General features: G+C 40.8%; 2 protein-coding genes across 4 annotated transcripts in view; both read right to left on the bottom strand.

Moving 5' to 3' along the window:
• Positions 1-10,958, bottom strand: part of USP14 (ubiquitin specific peptidase 14) — a 72,622-nt gene extending 61,664 nt beyond the window's left edge. For all 3 annotated transcript variants that reach the window (XR_008201389.1, XR_008201390.1, XM_052660304.1), the window contains exons 1-3: positions 10,794-10,958; positions 5,669-5,814; positions 4,138-4,170 (exon numbers count right to left, since the gene is read on the bottom strand). Coding sequence is in view for 1 of the 3 variants with exons in the window: in XM_052660304.1 (XP_052516264.1) it covers positions 4,138-4,170; positions 5,669-5,814; positions 10,794-10,809 (195 nt within the window). In the remaining 2 variants the exon portion in view is untranslated. The remainder of the gene's footprint in view (positions 1-4,137; positions 4,171-5,668; positions 5,815-10,793) is intronic.
• A 12,466-nt stretch (positions 10,959-23,424) lies between these two features.
• ROCK1 (Rho associated coiled-coil containing protein kinase 1) overlaps positions 23,425-26,485 on the bottom strand; it is a 118,789-nt gene continuing 115,728 nt past the window's right edge. Inside the window, exons 30-33 of the mRNA XM_052660315.1 lie at positions 26,125-26,203; positions 25,707-25,968; positions 25,182-25,389; positions 23,425-23,506 (exon numbers count right to left, since the gene is read on the bottom strand). Of these exons, the coding sequence (XP_052516275.1) occupies positions 23,503-23,506; positions 25,182-25,389; positions 25,707-25,968; positions 26,125-26,203 (553 nt within the window). The 3' untranslated portion in view covers positions 23,425-23,502. The remainder of the gene's footprint in view (positions 23,507-25,181; positions 25,390-25,706; positions 25,969-26,124; positions 26,204-26,485) is intronic.

Raw genomic sequence — 26,485 nt, 5'->3', positions numbered from 1 at the left:
TCTCAAGGAGCCAGTGAAGTCAAAACTATTTCAATAATACCAAGATGCTATTTCCCCTTTTAAAATGTGGTCATAGTACGTGAACCGTGAACTTCCAGATGTTCAAGCTGGATTTAGAAAAGGCAGAGGAACCAGAGATCAAATTGCCAACATTTGATCACAACATTGGATCACAGAAAAAGCAAGAGAATTCCAGAAAAACATCTACTTCTGCTTTATTGATTACGCCAAAGCCTTGACTGCGTAGATCACAGCACATTGCGGAAAATTCTTCAAGAGATGGGAATACCAGACCATCTGACCTGCCTCCTGAGAAATCTGTATGCAGGTCAAGAAGCAACAGTTAGAACTGGACATGGAACAACAGACTGGTAGTGGTGAAAGGAGTACGTCAAGGCTGTATATCGTCACCCTGCTTATTTAACTTATATGCAGAGTACATCATGTGAAATGCCGGGCTGGATGAAGCACAAGCTGAGATCAAGATTACCGGGAGAAGTATCAATAACCTCAGATACGCAGATGACACCACTCTTATTTGCAGAAAGTGAAGAGGAACTAAAGGGCCTCTTGATGAAAGTGAAAGAGGAGAGTGAAAAAGCTGGCTTAAAACTCAACATTCAAAAAACGAAGATCATAGCATCCGGTCCCATCACTTCATGGCAAATAGAAGGGAAAACAATGGAAACAGTGACAGACTTTATTTTCTTGGACTCCAAAATCACTGCAGATGGTGACTGCAGCCATGAAATTAAGACACTCACTCCTCGGAAGAAAAGCTATGATCAACCTAGACAGCATATTAAAAAGCAGAGACATTACTTTGCCAACAAATGTCCATCTCATCAAACCTAGTTTTTCCAGTAGTCATATATGGATGTGAAAGTTGGACTGTAAAGAAAGCTGAGTGCCGAAGAATTAATGCTTTTGAAGTGTGGTGTTGGAGAAGACTCTTGAGAGTCCCTTGGACTGCAAGGAGATCCAACCAGGCAATCCTACAGGAAATCAGTCCTGAATATTCACTGGAAAGACAGATGTTGAAGCTGTAACTCCAATACTTTGGACACTTGATGAGGACTGACTGATTTGAAAAGATCCTGATGCTGGGAAAGATTGAAGGCAGGGGGAGAAGGGGGTGACAGAGGAAGAGATGGTTGGATGGCATCACCAACTCAATGGACATGAGTTTGAGTAAGCTCCAGGAGTTGGTGACGGTCAGGTAGGCCTGGCATGCTGCAGTCCATGGGGTCACAAAGAGCTGGACACAACTGAGCGACTGAATGAACAAAGAACTCAGTTATCAAGCCATGAAAAGACTTGGAAACTTAAATGCATATTACTAAAGATGTCAATCTGAAAAGGCTACAGACTATAATTTCAACTATACGACATTCTGAAAAAGGCATAACTAGAGGCAATAAAAATATCAATAGTTGTCAAGGGTACAGAGAGAGAAACATGTACAGCATAAAGAATTTTTAGGATGGTGAAACAATTCACACATCACTATACATCTGTCCAAACCCACAGAACACATAATCCCACGAGTGAACCCGAACAAACCATGGACATTTGGTGATAATGATGTGTCAATGTAGGTTCATCAATTTAACCAATGTGCTACTCTGTGGCAGATGCTGATAATGGAGAAAGCTATTCACACATGAAGGTATAATAAAAATTACAAAGTACCAAGTAAGTTAAAAAAAAAAAACAAACACACTTCTGCATACCAAAATTACTTGATAGCTGTCTTCACAATAAGCCTGCACGAACATTTGTGTTGGAAACCTGACTACTTGCCTTTTTTTAACAAAATACAATTTTTACTTAAAACAACTGACAAATTATGGGTTTTTAGACTTGAGTATTAACATTTTTTCAAAAATGAAGAAATTGAGCTAGTAGTTTCAGGGCAAAGTACTGACAATATTTATAGCTGCCAATGACAAAATTAGAGCTTTTAAGTGAAAAGAATTTTCCATCTGTCACTATGCATCTGACAATTTTCTAGAATTAAAGACTTTTCCACTGAGGTTGGTAGTGATATTAATAAATGCAATTTTGAAGAATTATATAATGAAATGCATGAGCAGTTCATGAAAGTACTTACATGAAAGTAAGATCTAAATAACTCAGAAAAACAATTTTTCCAAATGACCAATATATGATGTTTCAAAGTCATTCACAAGTATAAGATCCATTCTTCAATGCAAAACAGATTTTTAACATACAAAAGGTCACTGATGTGGTTTCTAAGACATCAAGTTCAGTTCAGTCACTCAGTCGTGTCCAACTCTCTGTGGCCCCATGGACTGCAGCACACCAGGCTTCCCTGTCCTTCACCAACTCCTGAAGCTTGCTCAAACTCATATCCATCGAGTCAGTGATGCCATCCAACCATCTCATCCTCTGTCGTCCCCTTCTCCTCCTGCCTTCAATTTCTCCCAGCATCGGAGTCTTTTCCAATGAGTCATCTCCTTGCAGTCCAAGGGACTCTCAAAAGTCTTCTCCAACACCACAGTTCAAAAGCATCAAACAAACCAATAAACCAACTACCACATGCTGAGTTTTGGTGTACTATCAAAGAAAAATGTTCACGATTTTAACTGAAAAGACATCTCTCTTTTCTAAATATTTAACTATTATGAGACCAGATATCTTACTTATACTTCAGCCAAAGCCATATATCACAACAAACTGAGACTGCAGAAACAAAACTAAAAATTCATTTATCTTCTATTAAGCTAGACTGTCAAGAGACTTGAAAAAATGTAGAACAAGACCATTCTTTCACTTTGCTGTTCTGAAAAAAATTTTTTTTAATGAAATTAACAGGTTAATAGGTTTGTTACTGCTACTTTTAAATGAATAATATTTTTAATTTCTCAGCCTTTTTTTAACTTTTTATTTTGTATTGGGGTATAGCCAATTGAAACGTCATGACAGTTTCAGGTGAACAGTGAAGGGACTCAGCCATACATATGCAAGTATCCATTCTCCCCCAAACTCCCTCAGTCTTAATTTCTAATACAATAAATATTGATATAACCCATATATATGAAATTTAAAATAATTTGAGGGTTTAGAAATAATTTGAGGGTGTAAAGAGGTCACAAAGATTAACAAATCTGAGAACAGCATGTCAAAAATGCAAGGTTTAATAGTGAAAAACCAATGAGACTAGCCAGATTATCAGAGTAAGAGAGAAAAATATGATCCTTTCAATAAGCAGGAAAAGCACTTAAAATTCAATAGCCAATCATAACTTAAACAGTCTCAGTGAACTAGTAAGTGACAAAGATATCCCCTTCCACCACTTTCTATTCAACACTGTATTAGAAGTGCCAGCAGTGAAGTAAGGCAAAAAAAGAAACAAGTCATAAAGACTGGGAAGGGAAAAGTAAAACTGCCTCAATTTGAAAACAGTCATGCTTATGTTCATAGAAAACCCAGCGGAATCTACAAAAGAACTACTGGGAACTAGTAAGTGAATTTGGCAAGGTCACAGGATAAATATAAACTGTATTTTTATAAACTAGCCACGACCACTGGAAAACAAAGATTTTTAAAGTCATTAACAACCAAGAAATAAGTTCCAGAGTCGAACTAACAAAAACCATGTACGATTTCCATACTGAAAAGTTATCTGAGCTAAGAGAACTGGACAACTACACGTTATTTAAGGATTTTGATACTCGATACCTTTATGATGTTCATTCTCCCCAAACTGAACTGCAGATTCAATGCAATCTAAAACAAAATTCTAGGAGTCCATTTGTAGGAACTAATTCTAAAATTATAAGGAAAAGAAAAGGAGCTAAAATAATCTTGAGGAAATAGAAAAAACTTGGAGAACTTACACTACCTTATTTCAAAACTTATTATAAAGCTTCAGCAACCAAGACCATGTGGTACAAGATTAATCAAATATATCAATGAAACAAGAGTTCAAAAATAGGCCAACAACTGATTTTCAAGAAAGACTCCAAGGCAAATCAATGAGAAAAGGAAAATATTTTCAACATGTGATGCTGGAACAACTGGATAGACAGGAAAAAAAAAAGCATTAAAAATACATTTTGTGTAATAATTAGGGAACTGCATTACAATTAGTATTCTTAAGATAATACTCACATTTTTCATTTTGATGTTTCCCCAATCATCGTCCTGTTTTAAAGACAAATAATAAACATTTAACCATCCTTGTATAATCCAAACATAATCTAAAAATCAAGTAATTTTAGATTACTTCAAAATAAAAATTTTCTGCATGCAGATTTTAAAATTACTGTAATCAAAAATATTTTTAAAAAAGCAAACAAAAAACCTAATGCAGCCTTAAAACTAGTAGGTCTAATAACTGTTTAAACTACCTAAGATACCATCTAAAAGACAGTAAATTTGGCAGCACAAAGGTAGTGAAACCCTTGACTGATGACATATGACAGACGCTAACTTTCTGCATGTTTGGAACCAGCAGAGCTAAAAACAATTTATGCGTTAAAAACAAAGAACAACTTAGGGAATGAAATAGGTCTACACAATTAGAATGATTATACAACTAATCACCCAAATCAAACTTTGAGAATGCTAAAAATTATACCAGGAAAGTAAATAAGACCACCCAAGGCAAACTAACCATTACTAATATTTGCTGCATCCACAAATATTTCTCAGGACCTAAATTTCACACCTATGCATCAATTAACAAATACTTTAACTTCTGTATGTTCATTTAAACCGTGTTTTCTGAAATGCCCTGACTGGCACAGATATTTTGGCAGCTAAGCCCTTCCTTTCATAGGAGGTCAGCTCCTTATCGCTCCTTCCTTCCCACAGAAGGTGCCAGGCATTCCATTATCGTCCCCTTGGGTGGTGCTACTATCTCTTTTTGGACATCCTGCTTCAAAGGGGGAAGTAAGTTCCTAAATCCCTTCTCAATTTAAGGACTATTACTGCTAATCAAAAGGAATGGCAACTACATATGCCCCTGAGATAATGTATTTCTCCAAGGTCACACAAAGTTGAACCCAGATCTGCTTGATCTGTAAATTCCATGTTTTTTTGGTCCCTTATATGTTACTTAAACCTCTCTGATGATCAGTTTCCTCTTTTATCAAATACATAAAATAATTTAGTTTCCTCATTTTTAAAGTACATACAGTTGAATACGAAAGAAAATAGAAGAATAAGTATTCTTATACTGTTTTACTGCCCAGTTAACAGGGGTAGCCAATCCTTATCTCTAAAATAACTAGAGCTCCTTAGCACTTCACATCTAATTCTTAAAGAAAACATATTTTAAAATCTATACTTGCCCAGGATTACAAATAATAATAAAGATAATACCTTTACATCTTTTCTGTGGCCCTTCATCACTGATACTGGTAAGCCCGGACTCCTAACTGAAATCAGTGTGATCATTGTAAGTGAAGTAAAGGAAAAATTAATTTGTATTCATTGATACCATGCATTTAAAATAAACACATTAATGCTGCTCAACAGCAGTGTTTTGAAACAGCTACAGTGTTCCTTTCTTAACATGAATAAGAGTTTTAATCCCATAGACTATATACAGTCACCAAATAAAAATACCTCAAATGTTACATTTTCTGGTGCTAATTATTTTCTCAAGTACGTAATGAAAATTTCAACTAAATTTTACCTTCAGTGTTCCTCCTTTCACCATAACTTTCTGTCTGGCCGGCTGGACTCCAGTCAGTGCAAAAAGCTGAGCCTTGAACACCATTGGAGGTTCATCAGTATTCAATTCTACACCTTCAAATTTCTCCTTTCCCCATTTCACAGTAACTGCAAACAAACCATAATTTTGTTTTCATTTACAAAATAACAAGGCTAACGATTTAGAAGATCCTTAGAACTACTAGGCTAGTTCTTGAACGCCAAACTATGTCACTACCCTTTTTACTCTACTAATGCCTACCAAATCAGAAGTGAAGTGAATGCAAAAGATCTTGGATAAAATTTAACTGGATCTAATCCAACTCTCATTTGATAAATAAGGAAACTGAGACTTAAAAGAAACAGACTGACTTATTAACGTCACAAAACTAGTCAGTAAATATTCAAGGTTTCTGAATCCTCCTCCAATAATATCTTCAAAAAATGACAACACTGAAACACCTCCCAGAATAGAATAAGGTTCGCAGGCTTCAAAATGTGTTTCAGTTCAGTTCAGTTCAGTTGCTCAGTCGTGTCCGACTCTTTGCGACCCCATGAATCGCAGCACGCGAGGCCTCCCTGTCCATCACCAACTCCCAGAGTTCACTCAGGCTCACGTCCATCGAGTCAGTGATGCCATCCAGCCATCTCATCCTCAGTCATCCCCTTCTCCTCCTGCCCCCAATCCCTCCCAGCATCAGAGTCTTTTCCAATGAGTCAACTCTTCGCATGATGTGGCCAAAGTACTGGAGCTTCAGCTTTAGCATCATTCCTTCCAAAGAAATCCCAGGGCTGATCTCCTTCAGAATGGACTGGTTGGATCTCCTTGCAGTCCAAGGGACTCTCAACAGTCTTCTCCAACACCACAGTTCAAAAGCATCAATTCTTCAGTGCTCAGCTTTCTTCACAGTCCAACTCTCACATCCATACATGACTCCTGGAAAAACCATAGCCTTGACTAGACGGACCTTAGTCGGCAAAGTAATATCTCTGCTTTTGAATATGCTGTCTAGGTTGGTCATAACTTTTCTTCCAAGGAGTAAGCATCTTTTAATTTCATGGCTGCAGTCACCATCTGCAGTGATTTTGGAGCCCAAAAAGATAAAGTCTGACACTGTTTCCACTGTTTCTCCATCTATTTGCCATGAAGTGATGGGACCAGATGCCATGATCTTCATTTTCTGAATGTTGAGCTTTAAGCCAACTTTTTCGCTCTCCTCTTTCACTTTCATCAAGAGGCTTTTTAGCTCCTCTTCACTTTCTGCCATAAGGGTGGTATCATCTGCATATCTGAGGTTATTGATATTTCTCCCGGAAACAACCATTAAAATCAGGTAAGGTCTGCTTCCTGAGCAAGAAGTGGTCAAGTATTAAGAAAAATGCAGGCATTCTCTGGCAGTCCAATGGGTAGGACTCTGCTTTCACTTCAGGAGGCTGCATTTGATCCCTGGTTGGGGAACTAAGATCCTACGTGCCACATGGTGTGGCCAAATTAAAAAACAAACAACAACAACAAAAAAAGTCAAAAAATATACCTGAATCATTAAAAAATATAGACATCCTACTTCACAACCATTCAGATGGCTATTACAAAAACAACATGACAAACACACACACAGAAAATAACAAGTGTTGGCAGGGATGTAGGCAAACTGGAACCCTTGTGCATCTCCATGGAAATTTAAAACGGTGCCACCACCATGGAAGTACGGCAGTTCCTCAAAAAGCTAAGCACAGAATCACTACCAAACAATCCAGCAATTCCATTTCCAGGTATACACTCAAAAGTATGGAGAGCAGGGAATCAAACTGATATTCACATGTCCATGTTCATAGCACCATCATTTAACAATAGCCTAGAAACAGGAGCAACCCAAGCGCCGATCAACAGATGAATGAATGAACAAAATGTAATATATATGTACAATGGACGTTATTCGGCCTTAAAAAAAATAATGAAATTCTGCCACATGCTACCACATGGATGAAACTTGGGAGACATTATGCTAAGTGAAATAAGCTAGGTAACAAAAGGATAAGTACTATATGACTCTACTTATGTGGGGTACCTAGAGTAGTCAAGCTCAAAGAGACAAAAAGTAGAATGGTGGTTGCCAGTAGAATGGTGGAGGCTATGGTGGAGAAATGCAAACAGGGAGTTACTGCTAAATGAGTACAGTTTCCGTTTAGGAGCATCAAAAATTTCCAGAGGTGGATGGTGATGTTTGCATAGCACTGTGAATGCACTCAAGGTCAAAAGCTGTACAATTAAAAATGGTTAGAACTAGTACATATACTTTAGAACACATTACATATACTTTACCATAATAAAAAATTCAATCAATCTCATAAAATAGCTACTTTTGAAATATGTAAAAATAAACTAGAGAATTCCCTGGTGTTCCAGTGGTTAGGACTCCACGCTTTCACTGCCCAGGGCCTGGGTTCAATCCCTGATCAGAGAACTAAGATCCCCAAAGCCCCACAGGGCTGTCATTTAAATAAGCATACTAACTCAAGGATCTACATAGTTTGTTTCCACTGAAACCTTTATACCTACTCAAAATGAGACTCCCACAACTAGTAGCTGTCTGATTTCTCTGATTACTAAAATCAGAATGTAAAAAAGTGACCCTGGAACATCCCTGGCAATCCAGAGATTAAGGCTCCATGCTTCCACTACAAGGGGCTTGGGTTCAATCCCTGATCAGAGAACTAAGACCTCTCATGCCATGCAGCACCATTAAAAAAAAAAAAAAAGTGTGACCCTGACTCCAAATCCCAGTTCAATCAATGTTAGCATTCATTCAGTGATAAACCCAGGAGAATGCATTAGGGAGATTCTATGGACTTACAATTTAATAAAGGAAAGACAGAAAAAGGTTAAAATAACCAACAATACAATATGAATATTACAAATGCCAGAGGAACACAAGGGAATGCTTCATGACTGAGGAAGAACACCCTGGAGAAAGTGATACTACAAGTTACCACTATTGACTCTGAGTCTCAAAGAAGAAATTAGGTGTTAGCCTGAGAATAAGAATAAAAGCATTTCTGGAAAAGACACTCAAAAGCATAAGGCAGCACTGGTATCCTGAGAGACAAATAATTCCCATAGTGAAGGGGAAGCAGCTGAAAAAGGAGAAACTGATCAAGGATCAAGTCAGGGACAACAATGTAAGTCATGTTAAAATGTACAGGCTTTATGTTGTACAAAACGCGCAGCCCCTGAAAGGTTTATAAAAGCCACTTTGGTTTGAATGTTAGATCACTCCAGCAGTGGCAGAGAAAATATAGGTTTGAAAAGGAAACAGCTACAATCACTGAGATAAGCCAGAAACAAAACAACAGCACAAACAAAAGATGAGAAAGGACAAGATCAGAAATAGTATGAGCAATAACGAAGATGAATACATCTGAAATTTATTTAACTATGTCATTGTGGACAAGTTAAACTTTTCGCTTACCCATAAAGGACAATTATACCAGTACCAAACGATTATATTGAAGATTAAAACAAAGCAATATGTATAAAAACCTGAGCTTTGCACAAACGTATTTACGGCACTTACCCTTCACCATATATGAGATAGGATTTTTTTTTTTTTACTAAATCTTATGAATCAGTACTTAAAATGATCTTTTTTTAAATATAGTGCTTTTCACAGAAACTGGAAGTAAACAGATTCTCAATATGGAGATGTCAAAGGAAGAAACCTTAGAAATCTACTTCAGTTCCCTCATTTTGGAAATAAGAAAAAGATCTGATTAAATATTTAAGATGTAACTCAATTTTTAAGCTAGGAAGTTTGGTGAGTACAGGCATTTTTCGAGGGGAACAAAGACAGGGATTGGTTTAATTGTGAGCCTACCTGTGCGTTTAAGTATCAGCATACACTGATATTTACCCACCATTACTTAATGCCCATCAAATTTTTTATTGCATAAATAGAGTATTTCAAGTAGGTTCTACTGTTAATTGTTAAGGCTTTCAGAAAGAGGTTGAACAATCATTAATAAAGCATTCAGGCACACAAGAGTTTTGAGGACATTACTCCGCTGTGGTTCCCCTTTTGCCTGGTAAAGCAATAAAGCTATGCTTTCCCACTTCATACTTCTCCCCCCAAAACAAAAAATCATTATTAAAGTATTTAATTCAAAAGCCTAGAATATCAAGAATCCACCTCGAGTTTTAAATATTATTCCTTTGTTTGATGTCATTCTTTCAAAATGCTAAATGTTCACGAAAGGAATTAAGATAAGAGTGTCAATCATGACCAATGAATCACACACCCATAGCCAACTGGAACCACCACAGGTTTTAGGTGCCATTTTGAATCAAGACTGGGAGACAGCAAGGTCTATTAACTTCAGTAAAAACGTGATCCTGCCTCACACACTGGACTACCATCACGCCAAAGGGGGGGGGGGGGGACTGTCAAACGCCAATCAAAATGAAATGATGCCCTACCCGCGGATATTTGTATTCCTTCACCTCTCAAAAGCTAACACTGTGCTTCGGCCGTGGAAGCCCAAAACAATGTTTCATGAAACAAAAACGAAGCAAAAAGGTAAGTTCGCCATTTGCCTCGGGATAAAACTGAAATCGATGCAAAAGGGGCGGTGGCCGCAAAGAGTAAGCCGAGGAAAATCGCAAGAACTTCGGAAGCTAACCTCCCATCCCCGGCCCCTCCATCACTCCCTGGCCAGGCTTCCCTTCCTGGCCGCCTCCCTCCCGCGGCTACCACTCGAGAAGCCTGGAAAATGCCACCGCACCTCCAGCCTGGTCCACCCTCACTCCACCCCGCATGCGAAGACAGCGACACAAACTATTCTGCAGAGTCACCACTCGGAGGGGGCCGACGCGAGCTGCTTCCCCACCTCGCCCCCCGCGCCCACCCCACCCACCCGGCGGCGCCGGGGGCCCCGGGCTCGCGTCGCGCCGCAAGGCCCGGAACTCGCGAGGCGAGAGGAAAGGGCACGGGGTCCCTCGGCGCCGCGGTCGTCCCACCCAGTGCTCGGCCGGGAGTCCGCCCCGCAGGCCGGGCCTACCCAGCGGCCTAGCTCCGGGCGGGACTGCGGGCGCGCGGCGAGGAGGGGCTCACCGGAGTAGAGCGGCATGGCGGGGCGCGGGAAGGCCGGGCCTGGCGAGGACGGCGAAGGGAAGGGGGCGCGAAGGAGGTGCGGTGGCGGCCGAGGCGGAGGCGCGGCGGTGGCGGTGGTTGCGGCAGACACGGTGCGACAAGAAACTCATTCAAACCGGCCCCTGGCGATGACGCAGCAGCACGCCGCCCTCCTGCCGAGCCACCGGGCGATTGCGGGGAGGAAGCGAGGCGGGGCCTGCGGGTGGAGAGACCAGGGCGGCGAGGGCGGCGGGAAAGGGGGCGCGCGCGGCCGCGGCGCCGCACAGGTGCGCGCCTGCGCACTGAGCCCCGCCTGCGCCCACCGGCTCGGGCTCCGCCCCGCCCCGCCGCGCTGCAGAAGGAGCAGAGCGGGGCTTGGTGTCCCTGCCGCAGCCTCTTCAAAGAGTCTTCCACCCCTGTTTCCAAATGGCGGGGCGATCCAAGCTGCGGCTTCATTCTTTCTACTAAAGGAGCTGGGTGAAAAGCCTTGCCCCGCTCCTCAACTTGGTCTCCTTATTAGTGAAAATGTCTCGCCCTCCCTTTCAGGATTTTGCACAGAAATTAACATCAAGGTACTTGGAGGGTATTTCATATAGGCTTGTCTTGGTTTTAACGTGTTACTGTTGTTGTTAACACCTGTTGGGACTCTAGGTCGGATCTAGTAAAGGAACGGACACAGCGCCCCTGACTGCCGCTCAGAAGACTTCCTCGCAGCCTCCACTTAATTGTCCTCGACCTCTTTCCCCAGCCTGGAAAAGGAGGAAATGAGACTGGAAGGTTCCTGTTGTTATTTGGTTGTTCAGTCCCCTCTGACCCTTTTGCGACCCCACCTAGAATGTAGCCCGCCAGATTTCCTTTGTCCGTGAAATCCCAGGCAAGGATACTGGAATGGGTTGCTGTTTCCTTCTCCAGGACGGTTTCTGAGGCCTCTTCAAACTCAAGTTGTCATGGCTGAAATCAGTTTCATTCTAGATGAGCTACAGAGGAAATAGAACCTGTAAATGAACGAAGGAATTTCGAAGAGGTCCAAATTAAATGTGTTTCCTGCCTAATATAGAGGTTTTATAATGATCCTTTATACTGCAAAAGAGGAGCTGGGATTGTGGCTATCTCAAAACTAAAATGGGCCATATTTCAACCCAGTTGGAGAGTGATTTCATCAGTCTACATCAGGAGTCTTATTCACCTTCACTATTTCACTATTTAAGACCCAAAATGTGACCAAAAGGACACGAAGATGCTATAGAACATTATTTAAAGTAACGTGTAATATTGTCATCATAGGTTCAGATTTTTTTTTAATTGGAGTATAGTTGAGTTACAATGTTGCGTTCCTTTCAGATGTACAACAAACATATATATATATATATACAAAAAATTCTGTATAGAATATATAGATTCTTTTTCAGAATCAGTTCAGTTCAGTCGCTCAGTCGTGTCCCACTCTGCGACCGCATGAACCGCAGCACGCCAGGCCTCCCTGTCCATCACCAGCTCCCGGAGTCCACCCAAACCCATGTCCATCGAGTCGGTGATGCCATCCAACCATCTCATCCTCTGTCGTCCCCTTCTGTTCCTGCCCTCAATCTTTCCCAGAATCAGGGTCTTTTTCGGTATAGGTTATTACAATATTCTTAATATACTTTCCTATTCTATACAGTTGGTCTTTGTTTATCTATTTTATATATAGTCAGTTCAGTTGCTCAGTCGTGTCCGACTCTTGGTGACCCCATGAATCCCAGCACACTAGGCCTCCCTGTCTATCACCAGCTCCCCGAGTTTACCCAAACTCATGTCCATCGAGTCGGTGATGCCATCCAGCCATCTCATTCTCTGTCGTCCCCTTCTCCTCCTGCCCCCAGTCCCTCCCAGCATCAGTCTTTTCCAATGAGTCAACTCTTTGCATGAGTTGGCCAAAGTATTGGAGTTTCAGCTTCAGCATCAGTCTTTCCAATGAACACCCAGGACTGATCTCCTTTAGGATGGACTGGTTGGATCTCCTTGCAGTCCAAGGGACTCTCAAGACTCTTCTCAACACCACAGTTCAAAAGCATCAATTCTTTGGCACTCAGCCTTCTTCACAGTCCAACTCTCACGTCCATACATGACCACTGGAAAAAATATAGCCTTGACTATATTAAAAATATAGCCTTTTGAATATACTATCTAGGTTGGTCAAAACTGTCCTTCCAAGGAGTAAGCGTCTTTGAATTTCATGGCTGCAGTCACCATCTGCAGTGATTTTGGAGCCCCAAAAAATAAAGTCTGACACTGTTTCCACTGTTTCCCCATCTATTTGCCATGAAGCGATGGGACCGGATGCCATGATCTTCGTTTTCTGAATGTTGAGCTTTAAGCCAACTTTTTCACTCTCCTCTTTCACTTTCATCAAGATGCTTTTTAGTAGTTCTTCACTTTCTGCCATAAGGGTGGTATCATCTGCATATCTGAGGTTATTGATATTTCTCCGGGCAATCTTGATTCCAGCTTGTGCTTCTTCCAGCCCAGTGTTTCTCATGATGTACTTTGCATATAAGTTATATATAGTAGTGTCTGTTAATCTCAAACTAAACTATCCCTTGCCCCAATTTCCCCTTTGGTAACAGTAAGTTTGTTTTCTGTATCTGTGAGCCTATTTCTGTTTCGTAAATAAGCTCACTTGTACCATATTTTTTTTAAGATTCCACATATATGATATTTATCTTTGTCTTAGTGTCATCATCTCTAGGTCTATCCATGTTGCTGTAAATTACATTATTTTATTCATTTTTATGGCTAAATGGGAAGGTATGAAATACATTGTGTATATAGAACCCCTCCATCCTTATCCATTCATCTGTTGTTGGGGCATTTAGGTTGCTTCCATGTCTTGGCTACTATAAATAGTGCTACAATCAACATTGGGGTGCATGTATCTTTTCAATTACTTTTCTCCAGACTTATTTCCAGGATTGGGATTGCAGGATCATATTGTAACTATTCTTAGCTTTTTAAGGAAACTCCACACTATTTTCCATAGTGGCTGCACCAATTTACATTTCCACCAACAGTGCAGGCGAGTTCTCTTTTCTCCATACCCTCTTCAGCATGTATTACTTGTAGACTCGACGATGGCCATTCTGAGCAGGGTGAGTGGATACTCCATTGTAGAGCTTTTCGGGTTTGTTTGTTTGTTTTTTGCCTCGAAGTGTGACACACAGAACTTCTCAGACCAGGGACCGAACCCATGCCCCCTGCAGTGTGAAGCACAGTCTTAACCTAACCTGGACTGCCAGGGAAGCCCTTATTGTAGTTTTGATTAACATTTCGCTATTTCTCCGATAGGGCTTCCTTGGTGGCTCAGTGCAAAAGAGTCCACCTGCCAATGCAAGAGATGCGGATTTGATCCAGGGTCGGGAAGATCCCCCGGAGAAGGAACCGGCAACGCACTCCAGTATTCTTGCCTGGGAAATCCCATGGACAGAGGAGCCTGGCGGGCTACATACAGTCCACGGGGTCATAAAGGAGTTGGACATGACTTAACGACTAAACAACAACAGATTTCTCTAATAATCAGTGACGCTGGGCATCTTTTCATGTGCCTTCTGGACATCTGTATGTCTGCTTCGGAGAAATGTCTATTCAGATCGTCTTCCCATTTAACAAAATGAAACTATTTGGCTGCATCAGGCCTTAGTTGTGGTATGTGGGGATCTTTGTTGTGTTTTTCCTCTGTTAGCTTTCAACATACATCTATTCCTTCAACATCTGTATTCCCCCCACCACACTATAAAACAGAATTGTGGCTTCCCAGTAGACACGCTGGACGTATCAGATGCTGTGAGAACTGGATGTAAGAGAAATTTTTTTGAGCTTGCTTGTTGTAGCCATGACCAGGGAGTCTTCTAGTCTGTTTTCAAAATACACAGCCCCAACTTTTGGTACAACTAACTTCTAGCCTCACTGGGGGACCTGAATTTAAGACAAAGGGGGCAAAGTGAGGATCTGAAACAATGCTAGCAATGAAAGGAAGCGTAGAAGGAATTTTGCATGGCTGGTCTCCATGGATGTCTGCAAGAGTTGTAGGCAACCAGCCACCCTGGCGCACACCTTATACATGCCTAAGTCCTGATCTACTTGTGTCGAATGGAGAGAATCTTCTGCTTAAGGTGGATTTCTTTAAATAATAAATATATTGGTAATATCTTAACCTGTTTATTTATAAATAAACAAGGTCTGTAAAAGATGGCAGATACCAGAAAGGCTTTTAGTTGGTGAACCCCCTACCGTTTGTTGCTTGGAATGCCCCCCATCATCTGGCCAACAAAAATCCTATGCATCTCTAATGTATTTAATACTAACTCTTACATTTGCTTCAAGCCTGCTCCTATAGCCCATTTCTATCCAGTAGCAACATCACAGCTGTTTGCTCTTCTGATTCATTAAGTATGTACTGAGTGCAAGACCTTCAGTGTAGAAGCTGTGGATACAAAGATGAACCAAACAAAGGTCCTCCCCCTCCTGAGACTTAGAATCGACTAGAAATATTGAAATTGGCTCTGAATTCATCAGAGGTCTTGGCCGTAAACAACAGAAACCTGAGACACGAAGCTCATGGGTGATACAGGGTAAACTTCCTCAATTATTAGCAAAACCTGGGAACCAGGCACAGGTCATGGGTAGAAACCTAGGGACGTGGGCAGCAGGGAACATAGGCAGGGTCACATCATAGAAACAGTCTGGCCACTCCTGCATGAGTAATTTCAAATCGCAAGTCCACTTCAGTCCCTCAAAATTCTGTGTCCTGAGCAAGAACACATAGTTGACCAATGGCAAGGAAAGGAACGCCTGACTCTACTTCCCACTCAAACACACTGGGCTACGGGGCATAAGCTGCCCCAAATTAAAGGGCTAGGTATTTATTTCTTACCTCTGCTGTAACAAATTACCAAAAATTTAGTAGCTTGAAACCACACACACACAAACACATATTTATCACTTTACACTTCCGGCAGATGGAAATCCAAGAAGGGTCTTAACCTTAAGGTATTGGCAAGACTACACTCTTTCTGGAGGCTCCAGAGAAAAATTCATTCCTTACCTTCCCCAGATTCTAGAGGCTCCCCACATTCCTCGTCTTCCGGCCCCACTCCAGCCAAGGCACCATCTGACCTCGGCTTCATCCACCCAGCAATTCTTCTCATTCAGAGCCTCTGCCTCCCTGTTTATAAAGCCCCTTGTGCTTACACTGGCCTCCTCTGGATAACCAGGATATGTTCATTTAAAATCTCTAGAGTAGTTGTAGAGCAGAAACTAACACAACATTGTAAAGCAATTTATAGTCCAATTTAAAAAAATAAACTAAATCAATTAAAAAATAAAATCCCTAATCAGACCTGCATATAAAGTAATCTCCCAGATTTAGGAGATTCAGGCATGGGCATCTTTGGGGAAGCATTACACTGTCTACCATAGGCTTCCTCTTTCATAAAACCCCAGCAAATATGAAAACAACATATATGGATACATTTTATATTCCCAAATAATAAATGAGGAGCAACAGCTTTACTTCATGAGGCCTTCAACAAAGACCAACATTTCTTCCAAAAAGTTCTCTGCTATCCCCTAAAGCAGAACGTCTCAGTTTAATGTGGATGTGAATCACCTGGGATTCCATTAAAGTGCAGACTCTGATTCCACAGGTGTAGGATGAAGCCTGAAAGATGATGCTGTGAAAGTGCTGCACTCAATATGCCAGCAAATTTGGAAAACTCAGCAGTGGCCACAGGACTGGAAAAGGTCAGTTTTCATTCCAATCCCAAAGAAAGGCAATGCCAAAGAATGCTCAAACTACTGCACAATTGCACTCATCTCACATGCTAGTAAAGTAATGCTCAAAATTCTCCAAGCCAGGCTTCAGCAATACGTGAACCGTGAACTTCCTGATGTTCAAGCTGGTTTTAGAAAAGGCAGAGGAACCAGAGGTCAAATTGCCAACATCTGCTGGATCATCGAAAACGCAAGAGAGTTCCAGAAAAACATCTATTTCTGCTTTATTGACTATGCCAAAGCCTTTGACTGTGTGGATCACAATAAACTGGAAAATTCTGAGAGAGATGGGAATACCAAACCACCTGACCTGCCTCTTGAGAAATCTGTATGCAGGTCAGGAAGCAACAGTTAGAACTGGACATGGAACAAAAGACTGGTTCCAAATAGGAAAAGGAGTACATCAATGCTGTATATTGTCACCCTGCTTATTTAACTTCTATGCAGAGTACATCATGAGAAACGCTGGACTGGAAGAAGCACAAGCTGGAATCAAGATTGCCGGGAGAAATATCAATAACCTCGGATATGCAGATGACACCACCCTTATGGCAGAAAGTGAAGAGGAACTAAAAAGCCTCTTGATGAGAGTGAAAGAGGAGAGTGAAAAAGTTGGCTTAAAGCTCAACATTCAGAAAATGAAGATCATGGCATCTGGTCCCATCACTTCATGGCAAATAGATGGAGAAACAGTGGAAACGGTGTCAGACCATTTTTGGGGGCTCCAAAATCACTGCAGATGGTGACTGCAGCCATGAAATTAAAAGACGCTTACTCCTTGGAAGAAAAGTTATGATCAACCTAGATAGCATATTCAAAAGCAGAGATATTACTTTGCCGACTAAGGTCCGTCTAGTCAAGGCTATGGTTTTTCCAGTGGTCATGTATGGATGTGAGAGTTGGACTGTGAAGAAGGCTGAGCGCCGAAGAATTGATGCTTTTGAACTGTGGTGTTGGAGAAGACTCTTGAGAGTCCCTTGGACTGCAAGGAGATCCAACCAGTCCATTCTGAAGGAGATCAGCCCTGAGATTTCTTTGGAAGGAATGATGCTAGAGCTGAAACTCCAGTACTTTGGCCACATCATGTGAAGAGTTGACTCATTGGAAAAGACTCTGATGCTGGGAGGGACTGGGGGCAGGAGAAGGGGACGACAGAGGATGAGATGGCTGGATGGCATCACTGACTCCATGGACGTGAGTCTGAGTGAACTCCGGGAGTTGGTGATGGACAGGGAGGCCTGGCATGCTGCGATTCATGGGGTCACAGAGTTGGATACGACTGAGCAACTGAACAACTGAACTGAACTGAGGATGAAGCCTAAGATACTAACAAGCTCTCAGGAAATCACCCTTTTGAGCAGCCAAGCACTTGTCTTTTTCTGCTTGGTCGGAGTTGGGTTGCAAACGTACCTGGGTCTCAGCCCACAGGAAGAATATACGCGGGGGACGGGGGTAGATGGTTGCGGGAAGCACAGGGCAGCAATATCCTTTTAAGAAAGAGGAAGGGGAGGAATGTGGGCAAATCATGTCCATTCACATTTCAGTGGTGAAAACAATCATATGGCCAAGCCACATGGAAGTCTGGGAAATGTAGTCTCTCTGAGCTCCAAGACCCAGCGCAATCATTTGATGTATTTGTTGAATAATGTACTTGGTGTGGTGATGATAGGAATTCGGAAATGAAAGAAACTGAGGTGAATGGAAAGCAGTTTGGGGTAAGAAGGTTTTAGAGAGACAGAAAAAGAAAAACATCTAAGCAACCAAATTCACTGGTTCAACAAGTATTGATTGTCGACTCCTGGACCCTGCCTGGCAGATGCTAATGGTCCATCAGCAAATGTAGGGAAAAAACTAGTACAGGAAGAGTAAATACGCATGTGGAGGACAGGAAGGAAAGTAGCCAGAAGAGAGCAGAAGACGTGTGTGCAGGGCCGTGGCAACAGATAAAAGTAGGGCAGATAATACGGGAGGCAGTTAGGGAGTGCCTGAGTGCCAGGATAAAAGGTTTAGTCTCCTTGAAGCAGTTTTCTATCTTCTTAAAGTCACTTGTCAGCACAAATGAGAAGTGTAATATTGAAATTTCTTCCATGTGCCACACATTTCCAAATGACCTTATTCCAAAGCAAAGATCTAACCTATATCAAGAAGTCTTTTATAGGGATCCCTTCCAGTCAAGACAAAAAGGCCACTTTAATTTTCTCTACTTCTGTTTTCTACAAGAAAAAGAAAATTTGCATATCATGTAATTTGGAGCAAGATATTTAGAGCACTGAAGCAGAAAATTAAAGTGGAGAACTGGGTGGTAGTAGCGGGAATATTAGTTTAAAACTCTTCAAGTGAGTTTTCAGTGTGACTGGACGTTCTGTCAAGACAAACAAAAAACAGCAGTGTTGTTTTCTTTCTGATAACTCACCTGGGAACCAGGGCAACAAACTAGAAATTTCCTTCCTCCTAAAAACTTCAATGCATTTTAACGAAGATTGGTGGTGGGCACTCTGTTTGCGAGGAAAATAGGAGTAAAAAATGCAAACACTTTCCAAAGCAAAACAATCTTTTGTATTTTTACCCCCAATTTAGTACTTATTCTCACATTCAGATTTGATTCCACAGAGAACTTCACCATGTGCATGCTAATTTTTCGTATAGTGATTACTCCTGTTATCTTTCACCATACACAAATCCATTTTCTGGTTGTTACTCAATTTTTAAAGATTACAGAATGTGCCGAAATTTCCAGGTTTTCCCCATAGAGAACCAGAGCAACCAGCAACGTAAGGAACATTTGTTGCCTTTGCCTCTAGCCTTTTTGGAAAAGAGAAGCCTGATTTTCCCTTTGCAAACCAACCCTTCTCCTCTTTCAATGTCAAGGTTTGTGTGAGTCTGACCTCACGTGTAACCAATCAGAACACTACTTCTCTTGAAACCAAGTAGACCCCTGTAAGGGCCTACCCGGGGACAGGTCCCCCACCACATCCACCTCTTGTGTGTAGAAAAGCTTTAGTCTCCAAAGGCTTCCACGAATTCCAAAGAGCAAATTCAATCAGTGAGAAAATGCAGAAAGAAAGGAAAACAGTCAAGCAGATGAAGTAACAATACTTTAGCTATAAAATCAAGTCAAGGAGCTTTTGTTTCCCCTCAAGGGTTCTAGATAATATCTTGAACTATATCCTTGATTTTTTAATTAATTAATTTTAATCAGAGGCTAATTACCTTACAATATTGTAGTGGTTTTTGCCATATATTGACATAAATCAGCCATGGGTGTACATGTGTCCCTCATCCTGTATCCTTGATTTGTTTTGCAGTTACTAAAGCCCTGGGCTTCCCTGATGAGTCAGTCTGTAAAGAATCCTCCTGCCAATGCAGAAGTCCTGGGTTTGATCCCTGGGTCTAGAAGATCCCGAAGAAGGAAATGGCAACACACTCCAGTATTCTTGCCTGGGAAATCCCATGGACAGAGGAGCCTGGCGGGCTATGGTCCATATGGCCCAAAGGCTCAGACACAACTAGTGACTAAATCACCACCAAAACAGAGAAAGTTAACTGCATGCTGACCACCAGCACACAGACCCAAAGCAATTAGAACCAGAAGGCTGATTGAGATTCCCAAAGCATCACCCTAGTACCATCACCATCAACCAGTCAAGAATTGTGCACAAGCTGATCACACACCCTGACACACTATCCCTTCGTCTTTACCCATCTGTAAAAGCCACTGGAAGCATGAGGCTTTCTCACTTGGCCCTGCAATCAATACTGTACGTCCCTTCCTTACAACCCAGGGTCAGCAGATTGCCTTGCTGTGTATGGGGCAGGTGGACCCAAGTTTGGTTTGGTAACACCCTCTACACAAAGAACAGGCTCAAGGATAGACATGACTCCAGCAATAAGAGGATTTCCCAGGTCCTAGGAATGATTGCACCCCACTCCAGTACTCTTGCTTGGAAAATCCCATGGACGGAGGAGCCTGGTAGGCTGCAGTCCATGGGGTCGCTAAGAGTTGGACATGACTGAGCGACTTCACTTTCACTGTTCACTTTCATGCACTGGAGAAGGAAATGGCAACCCACTCCAGTGTTCTTGCCTGGAGAATCCCAGGGACAGGGGAGCCTGGTGAGCTGCCGTCTATGGGGTCACACAGAGTCGGACATGACTGAAGTGACTGAGCAGCAGCAGCAGGAATGATTAGGCTTTTTGCTGTGATTGCTATACTTCTGGGCTTCCCCAAAGGCTCAGCAGTAAAGAATCCACCTGCAATGCAGGGGAGAATGATGTGGGTTCGATCCCTGGAACAGGAACGTCCCCGAGGGCATGCAGCAGGCAGGGCAAGGTACTGCAGAGCACTAGCAGGGGCGGTGTTCTCCTGACCACGACACTCCCCTGACCTTCATCATGTTGGTGTACTTTAGGATCGAGTGATTTCCTGAACTTAGAAAAGAAGTGTTGACCTGGTTTTGCAATGTGACATTTGAAGTCATTGCTGAAAGCTGTCAGTTCTCAATAATTTTATGCTCAAGTTAATATTTTGTTTTGTTTTTAAAAAAAGTCCTCCAGGTCAAGTACATAAAATTCAGTGTTCTCTGCACTCTACTGGACCTTATTACACTAGACATACTACATTGGGGTGATGGTGACGGTTCTGAGGAGCTAGTAAGGACACTGTCCAGAACTGTGAAGGATCTGAGGTTTACCTGCATGCTACAAGTCAGCCCACCATCACTCCATGGACCCTGGGTCGAAGCCAGATGACTTTACACTTAAGAGCACAGCAAGCAGCACAAGCTTCACGTCCCATCAGTTCCCCTCGCCCTCTGAGGCCCACAGGGGTGATGCAGAGTGGTCCAGGGGTTGCTGAGCATGCAGCGGGGTGGGTTTGCATCACAGCTGAGGAGTCCAAAGTTTAGGGCACCTGAATCTTTTACAATAAGCACAAGCAACTCTGCCCAACTTTTGCCCTGGGGAGAAACATTATGTTTATTATACCACAGTAAACAAACCTGCCCTCTCCTTGATGGAAACAGTATCTCCCAAGGCTGTTCACTATACAAATCTCCTTGACAAAGACAGGGTAGAACAAAGAAAGGCTGTCAAAGCTTCCGCTCTCCGGATGTGAGAAACTTAAGATACTCACGGAGAATTGTTTCTAACAGACATTAGCCAACTTTTCATTTCAATTGTAGCCACTCTTATTTTACAGCACAAACCAGTTTTATCTTTTAAAAATTCACTTTAATCTAGTCATGAGATTTTACAAACATTTGTATGCAGTCAGGGACTAATTTATAGCATGGTTTCTATTCATCTCATCCATGAGAAAACACCATAGCAGTCATTATTAAAGGTCTCCATCCATAAATTACTTTTATTTCTCATTAAATGAGCACAGAGTCATTAGCATATTAATAACAGATATGTTTATTATTACATATCCATCAGTGCGGCTTTTAATACCACTTGAAACATGCATATCATCCTAGAGACGAATCAGTTTTCCAGTGCTTCTTATCTGATAGACATTACTGCAAAGCCATTATAAATTACTGAGGAGGTATTTGGTTAAAAAAATAAACAATAAATCATACTGCCCATATGAATCAACTCTTGTTATTGAACAAGAGTTTAACAGTATTTATCTGGTAATTCCTATGTTAACTGGAAAACATCACAGATGTATTGCCATAATTTTCTTTTATACTGGGTGCAACTTTCTACATATTTTTGCAGTTTTATAAAGTCATTCATTATTTAAGCAGGTAGTTTGATGCAAACATTGTCTCAATTTATCAAAGTCCAACAAACCTCTAAATATTTTAAATTAAACCAATTATCAATGAAAAAACCCTGAACACACATAATTTTTTGAAAATATGTTTTTTGAAATTTTTATAGTCATGGCAGTAAAATAATTCTCTCAAATTAAGGCACTAAAAGGGCAATGCAACTCCCACTGAAGGTGTTCTAAGAATAATTTACATTTCAAACAGTGCATACATTTCTTATATGTTTGTTAATTTAATGTCTTTATCACTTAAAACCACAAAGAAACACATTATACAATTACAGAAATGATGTACCCCACAAAATGCTTTTAAACTTGGTTCTTTTGTACAGTTAGTTCCTAATGTCTCTAGTAGTAAAAATAACTCAATATGGCTTGGCAAAAATGCATAGATTAAATGTAAATTTTTTTTTTTGCCTTCTCCCATTCCCCAATCTACAAACCTGCTGAAACACATACAGTATTTTGTAAAGCATAATGTAAGATATTTATTTTCCATCAAGTCCACCATGGGCAATCAACAGTAAGGCTTTTAAATTCTACAGTGAGGGCACTGAAGTCAAGTGATATCACTGCTTTCTTAAAATAGTTTTGTATAGTCTTGCAAGAGCATGAAAACTGAAGTTATTTTTTTAAAAACCTTTCAGTTGTCTCATTTTGAGATATTCGCTTTACTCCTTCCATGAGCTGATCTTGATAGTGACAGCCATTCCACTTGAAGTGAAAGTCTCTTCCCCTCACTGGGATGAGGAAAACTGTGTTCCATCATGATTGACAGGCGTTTTCTTAGAAATTCAAAAAGGCAGCACCTTTTTTAAAAAAATATATCTAGCTAAGCTTTCCCTCAATTGTACTTGCATTACATAGTAATAATTAATCTAATCTACCTGTAGGCAAACCCGCAATAAAAAAACAAAAAACAAAACAAAACAAACAATCCTCAGTGTGCTTTTGTGCCAAAGCAAGGACAGAATAACAGCAATCTTAACCCTGAAGCCTGTGATATTTGTGTCAAAGGAACAGCCTGTCTGCTCTGCATGGTTAGAGACGCCTGCTTCATCAGGTAGCATCCCACACAATTCCACAAGGCACTAGGTCACGTGGTTAACTGTTGAGGGGGAAAAAAAAAAATTGTTAAGAAATGTACTCAGGTGATAAATACAAAAAACAAAACTTGAAAGGAAAGGTACACATACATTATATGTAATAATTAAGTAACACACAAAATTTGGCAAACAGGAAAAGGGAAAAAATACACCATTATCTCTTTTCTGCTTCTACTGTTTCAAACACATTATTCCCCCTACAAAGCTGTAAACCAATTTTAAGTACTTTAGATTTATTCAGCTTTTATCCTGTACAGGAGAGGCTGATACAGGGTTCTACACAAATAAGACTGGAGTGAGGTAATGAAGCACTGGAACAGTACTGCAGCTGAGCAACACAAGGAGGAATGGATGTGAGTCAATCCAAAGAATTAGCCTTGGTTACTGATGGTACGGAATGAAAGAAACAGGATAAATTAAAGATGGTTTTTAAGCCTGCTTGGAAGAGTTGGGTGACATTAGCAGAGACAAATCAGTTCTAGACTCAAATATCCCTCTCAGTAGAGGATTAACATTCTAGGGAAAGTTTGTATTTGGGATAGGAGAAAAAACAGAGGCTTAGAAAGAGATAAAAATGGGTTCCAATGACTATGCCACAAATTGGCTGTGTGATCTGTGCAAGTTGCTTAATTTCTCTGAGTCCCAAGGTTCCATGGATTAGAGAACTTTGAAGATAGCATAGCCACTTCTCAAGAAAGGGTTTAATTATGCCCTGAAATTGTTCATTTTACCATTTAAACTTTTTAAAAAATTTTGTCCAAAGTAGTTAAACTACCCTCCCCCCAAAAGAAAACTGGGTACTTAAATGAAAAGTTTATTTGTAATAGTGATAATGTCAAATAATTTTGATTAAAAAAAAATCTATGCTAACACAGCTAAAAATAAGATGAGCAAAGTTTCACATGAAAAGTTATGACCAACCTAGATAGCACATTCAAAAGCAGAGACATTACTTCGCCGACTAAGGTCCATCTAGTCAAGGCTATGGTTTTTCCAGTGGTCATGTATGGATGTGAGAGTTGGACTGTGAAGAAAGCTGAGCACTGAAGAATTGATGCTTTTGAACTGTGGTGTTGGAGAAGACTCTTGAGAGTCCCTTGGACTGCAAGGAGATCCAACCAGTCCATTCTGAAGGAGATCAGCCCTGGGATTTCTTTGGAAGAAATGATGCTAAAGCTGAAACTCCAGTACTTTGGCCACCTCATGCGAAGAGTTGACTCATTGGGAAAGACTCTGATGCTGGGAGGGATTGTGGGCAGGAGGAGAAGGGGACGACAGAGGATGAGATGGCTGGATGGCATCACCGACTCGATGGACGTGAGTCTGAGTGAACTCCAGGAGTTGGTGTTAGGCAGGGAGGCCTGGCGTGCTGCGATTCATGGGGTAGCAAAGAGTCGGACACGACTGAGCGACTGAACTGAACTGAACTGATGTACCATATATAACACAACCAACGACAATAAAACCTGACATGGAACTAAATAAACATGATATTTATAAATATTCTGAGCTTGAAACAGGAATCAGTTAAACTACTTTGTAAAGTTGTTTTAAGTCATATATAAAGGCCCAACTACAAATGATGCCTTTTACAGGGAAAAGAACAATTTGATTTTGGGTTTTGACAGCTATTATCCAGTCACTTAGTGTGAGAAAGGTTAACACTTCAATCCTTACCTAGCTTTTCCAGATGTATTTTTGACCACTTTCCGGAAAGACTGATTTGCAGTGGACCTTGCAGAAAGTGTTCGAGGGGATGCACGCACAAAACCAGATGGTGGATTCTTAGGGATCTTCTTTACTAAATGAGTTACCCATTTTTTTTGTTCATCCTGAGAACACGCTAGCAGCAGCATATCTCTTGCTGACGTTACATCATAACTTACTATTTTAAGAAAAAAGAGCACAATCAAAGTCACAAAATACTTAAAGGAGCCCTCTCACAGGTTCTTAACAATTTGAAAAGATTTACTACGCTAAATTAAGCTTGGACAATATCTTCTCTTTTTAATTAAGTCAGAAAATTTAAAGAGAAAACATTAGTCATAACCTAGTAAAAATAAAGTAAAATCAGAAATATATATGTGGCTCCACCAATGCCAAAACATTACATCTTATTATCTCTTTTCAACTTGTTACAGGAAGTGCTACACTGAAGACGTTATCTTATTGAATGGTATAAGAATCAATTTCATGCCTTACCTTTACATGGAGAAATCAAGTCCTCTTTCTTATCTATGTGGTCTCTGTGGCACTTAACATGGCATCTTCGACACTCCAGGGCAGGAGGTGGCTTAAAAACATGCCAGAGAGGTTTGGCACAGGCCTCACAGTTGGCGGGAAAGTGGTAGAGTGTAGGAATGAACTCATGGCCTTTGTGGTTTTGAAAACTTGTTTTTTCAGCTTGTTGTACTGGTTCCACCTCTAAGTCTTTTCTACATTCACCTTCATTTGCATACAGTATCTACATTCAGAAATGGTGAACAGAAGATTAAAAAAGCTTGGATCTGCACAAACAAGTTTCAAATGTATAAAAGTATTGATGTATTTACGTTTACTTCACAAATACACTTATAAGTTAGGTAAAGGATCTACTACCATTATAACTTCAGATTTTTACCTGGAATATTTTAGGAATTTCTTCAGTTTCAGCTCTGTACACATCTCCTTGTGTTACAGGACGAACATGAAACAATTTACTAAAATGAAAAGAAGATGTAGGCGATTATAAAAACACATTTACAGTAAAAGACAAAAGCAGGTATTTCACTGAAGAGAACACAGAGGTGGCAGATAAGCATAGGAAAAGATTAGTTATTAGAGAAATGTAGATTAAAATCAGAGTAAGTTTCACTATAAACCTATCAGAATTTTTTAAGTAAAGATAGTAATAAAACCAAATGCTGGTGGTGAGGCAAAAAAACTAGATCATTCATACAACTGTGGCAGAAACAGAAAACTACGGAGCCACTCTGGAAAAA

This window comes from Budorcas taxicolor, chromosome 22, assembly GCF_023091745.1.
Source record: "Budorcas taxicolor isolate Tak-1 chromosome 22, Takin1.1, whole genome shotgun sequence".
Classification (NCBI taxonomy): domain Eukaryota; kingdom Metazoa; phylum Chordata; class Mammalia; order Artiodactyla; family Bovidae; genus Budorcas; species Budorcas taxicolor.
This window is presented reverse-complemented; position numbering and strand designations above follow the sequence as displayed.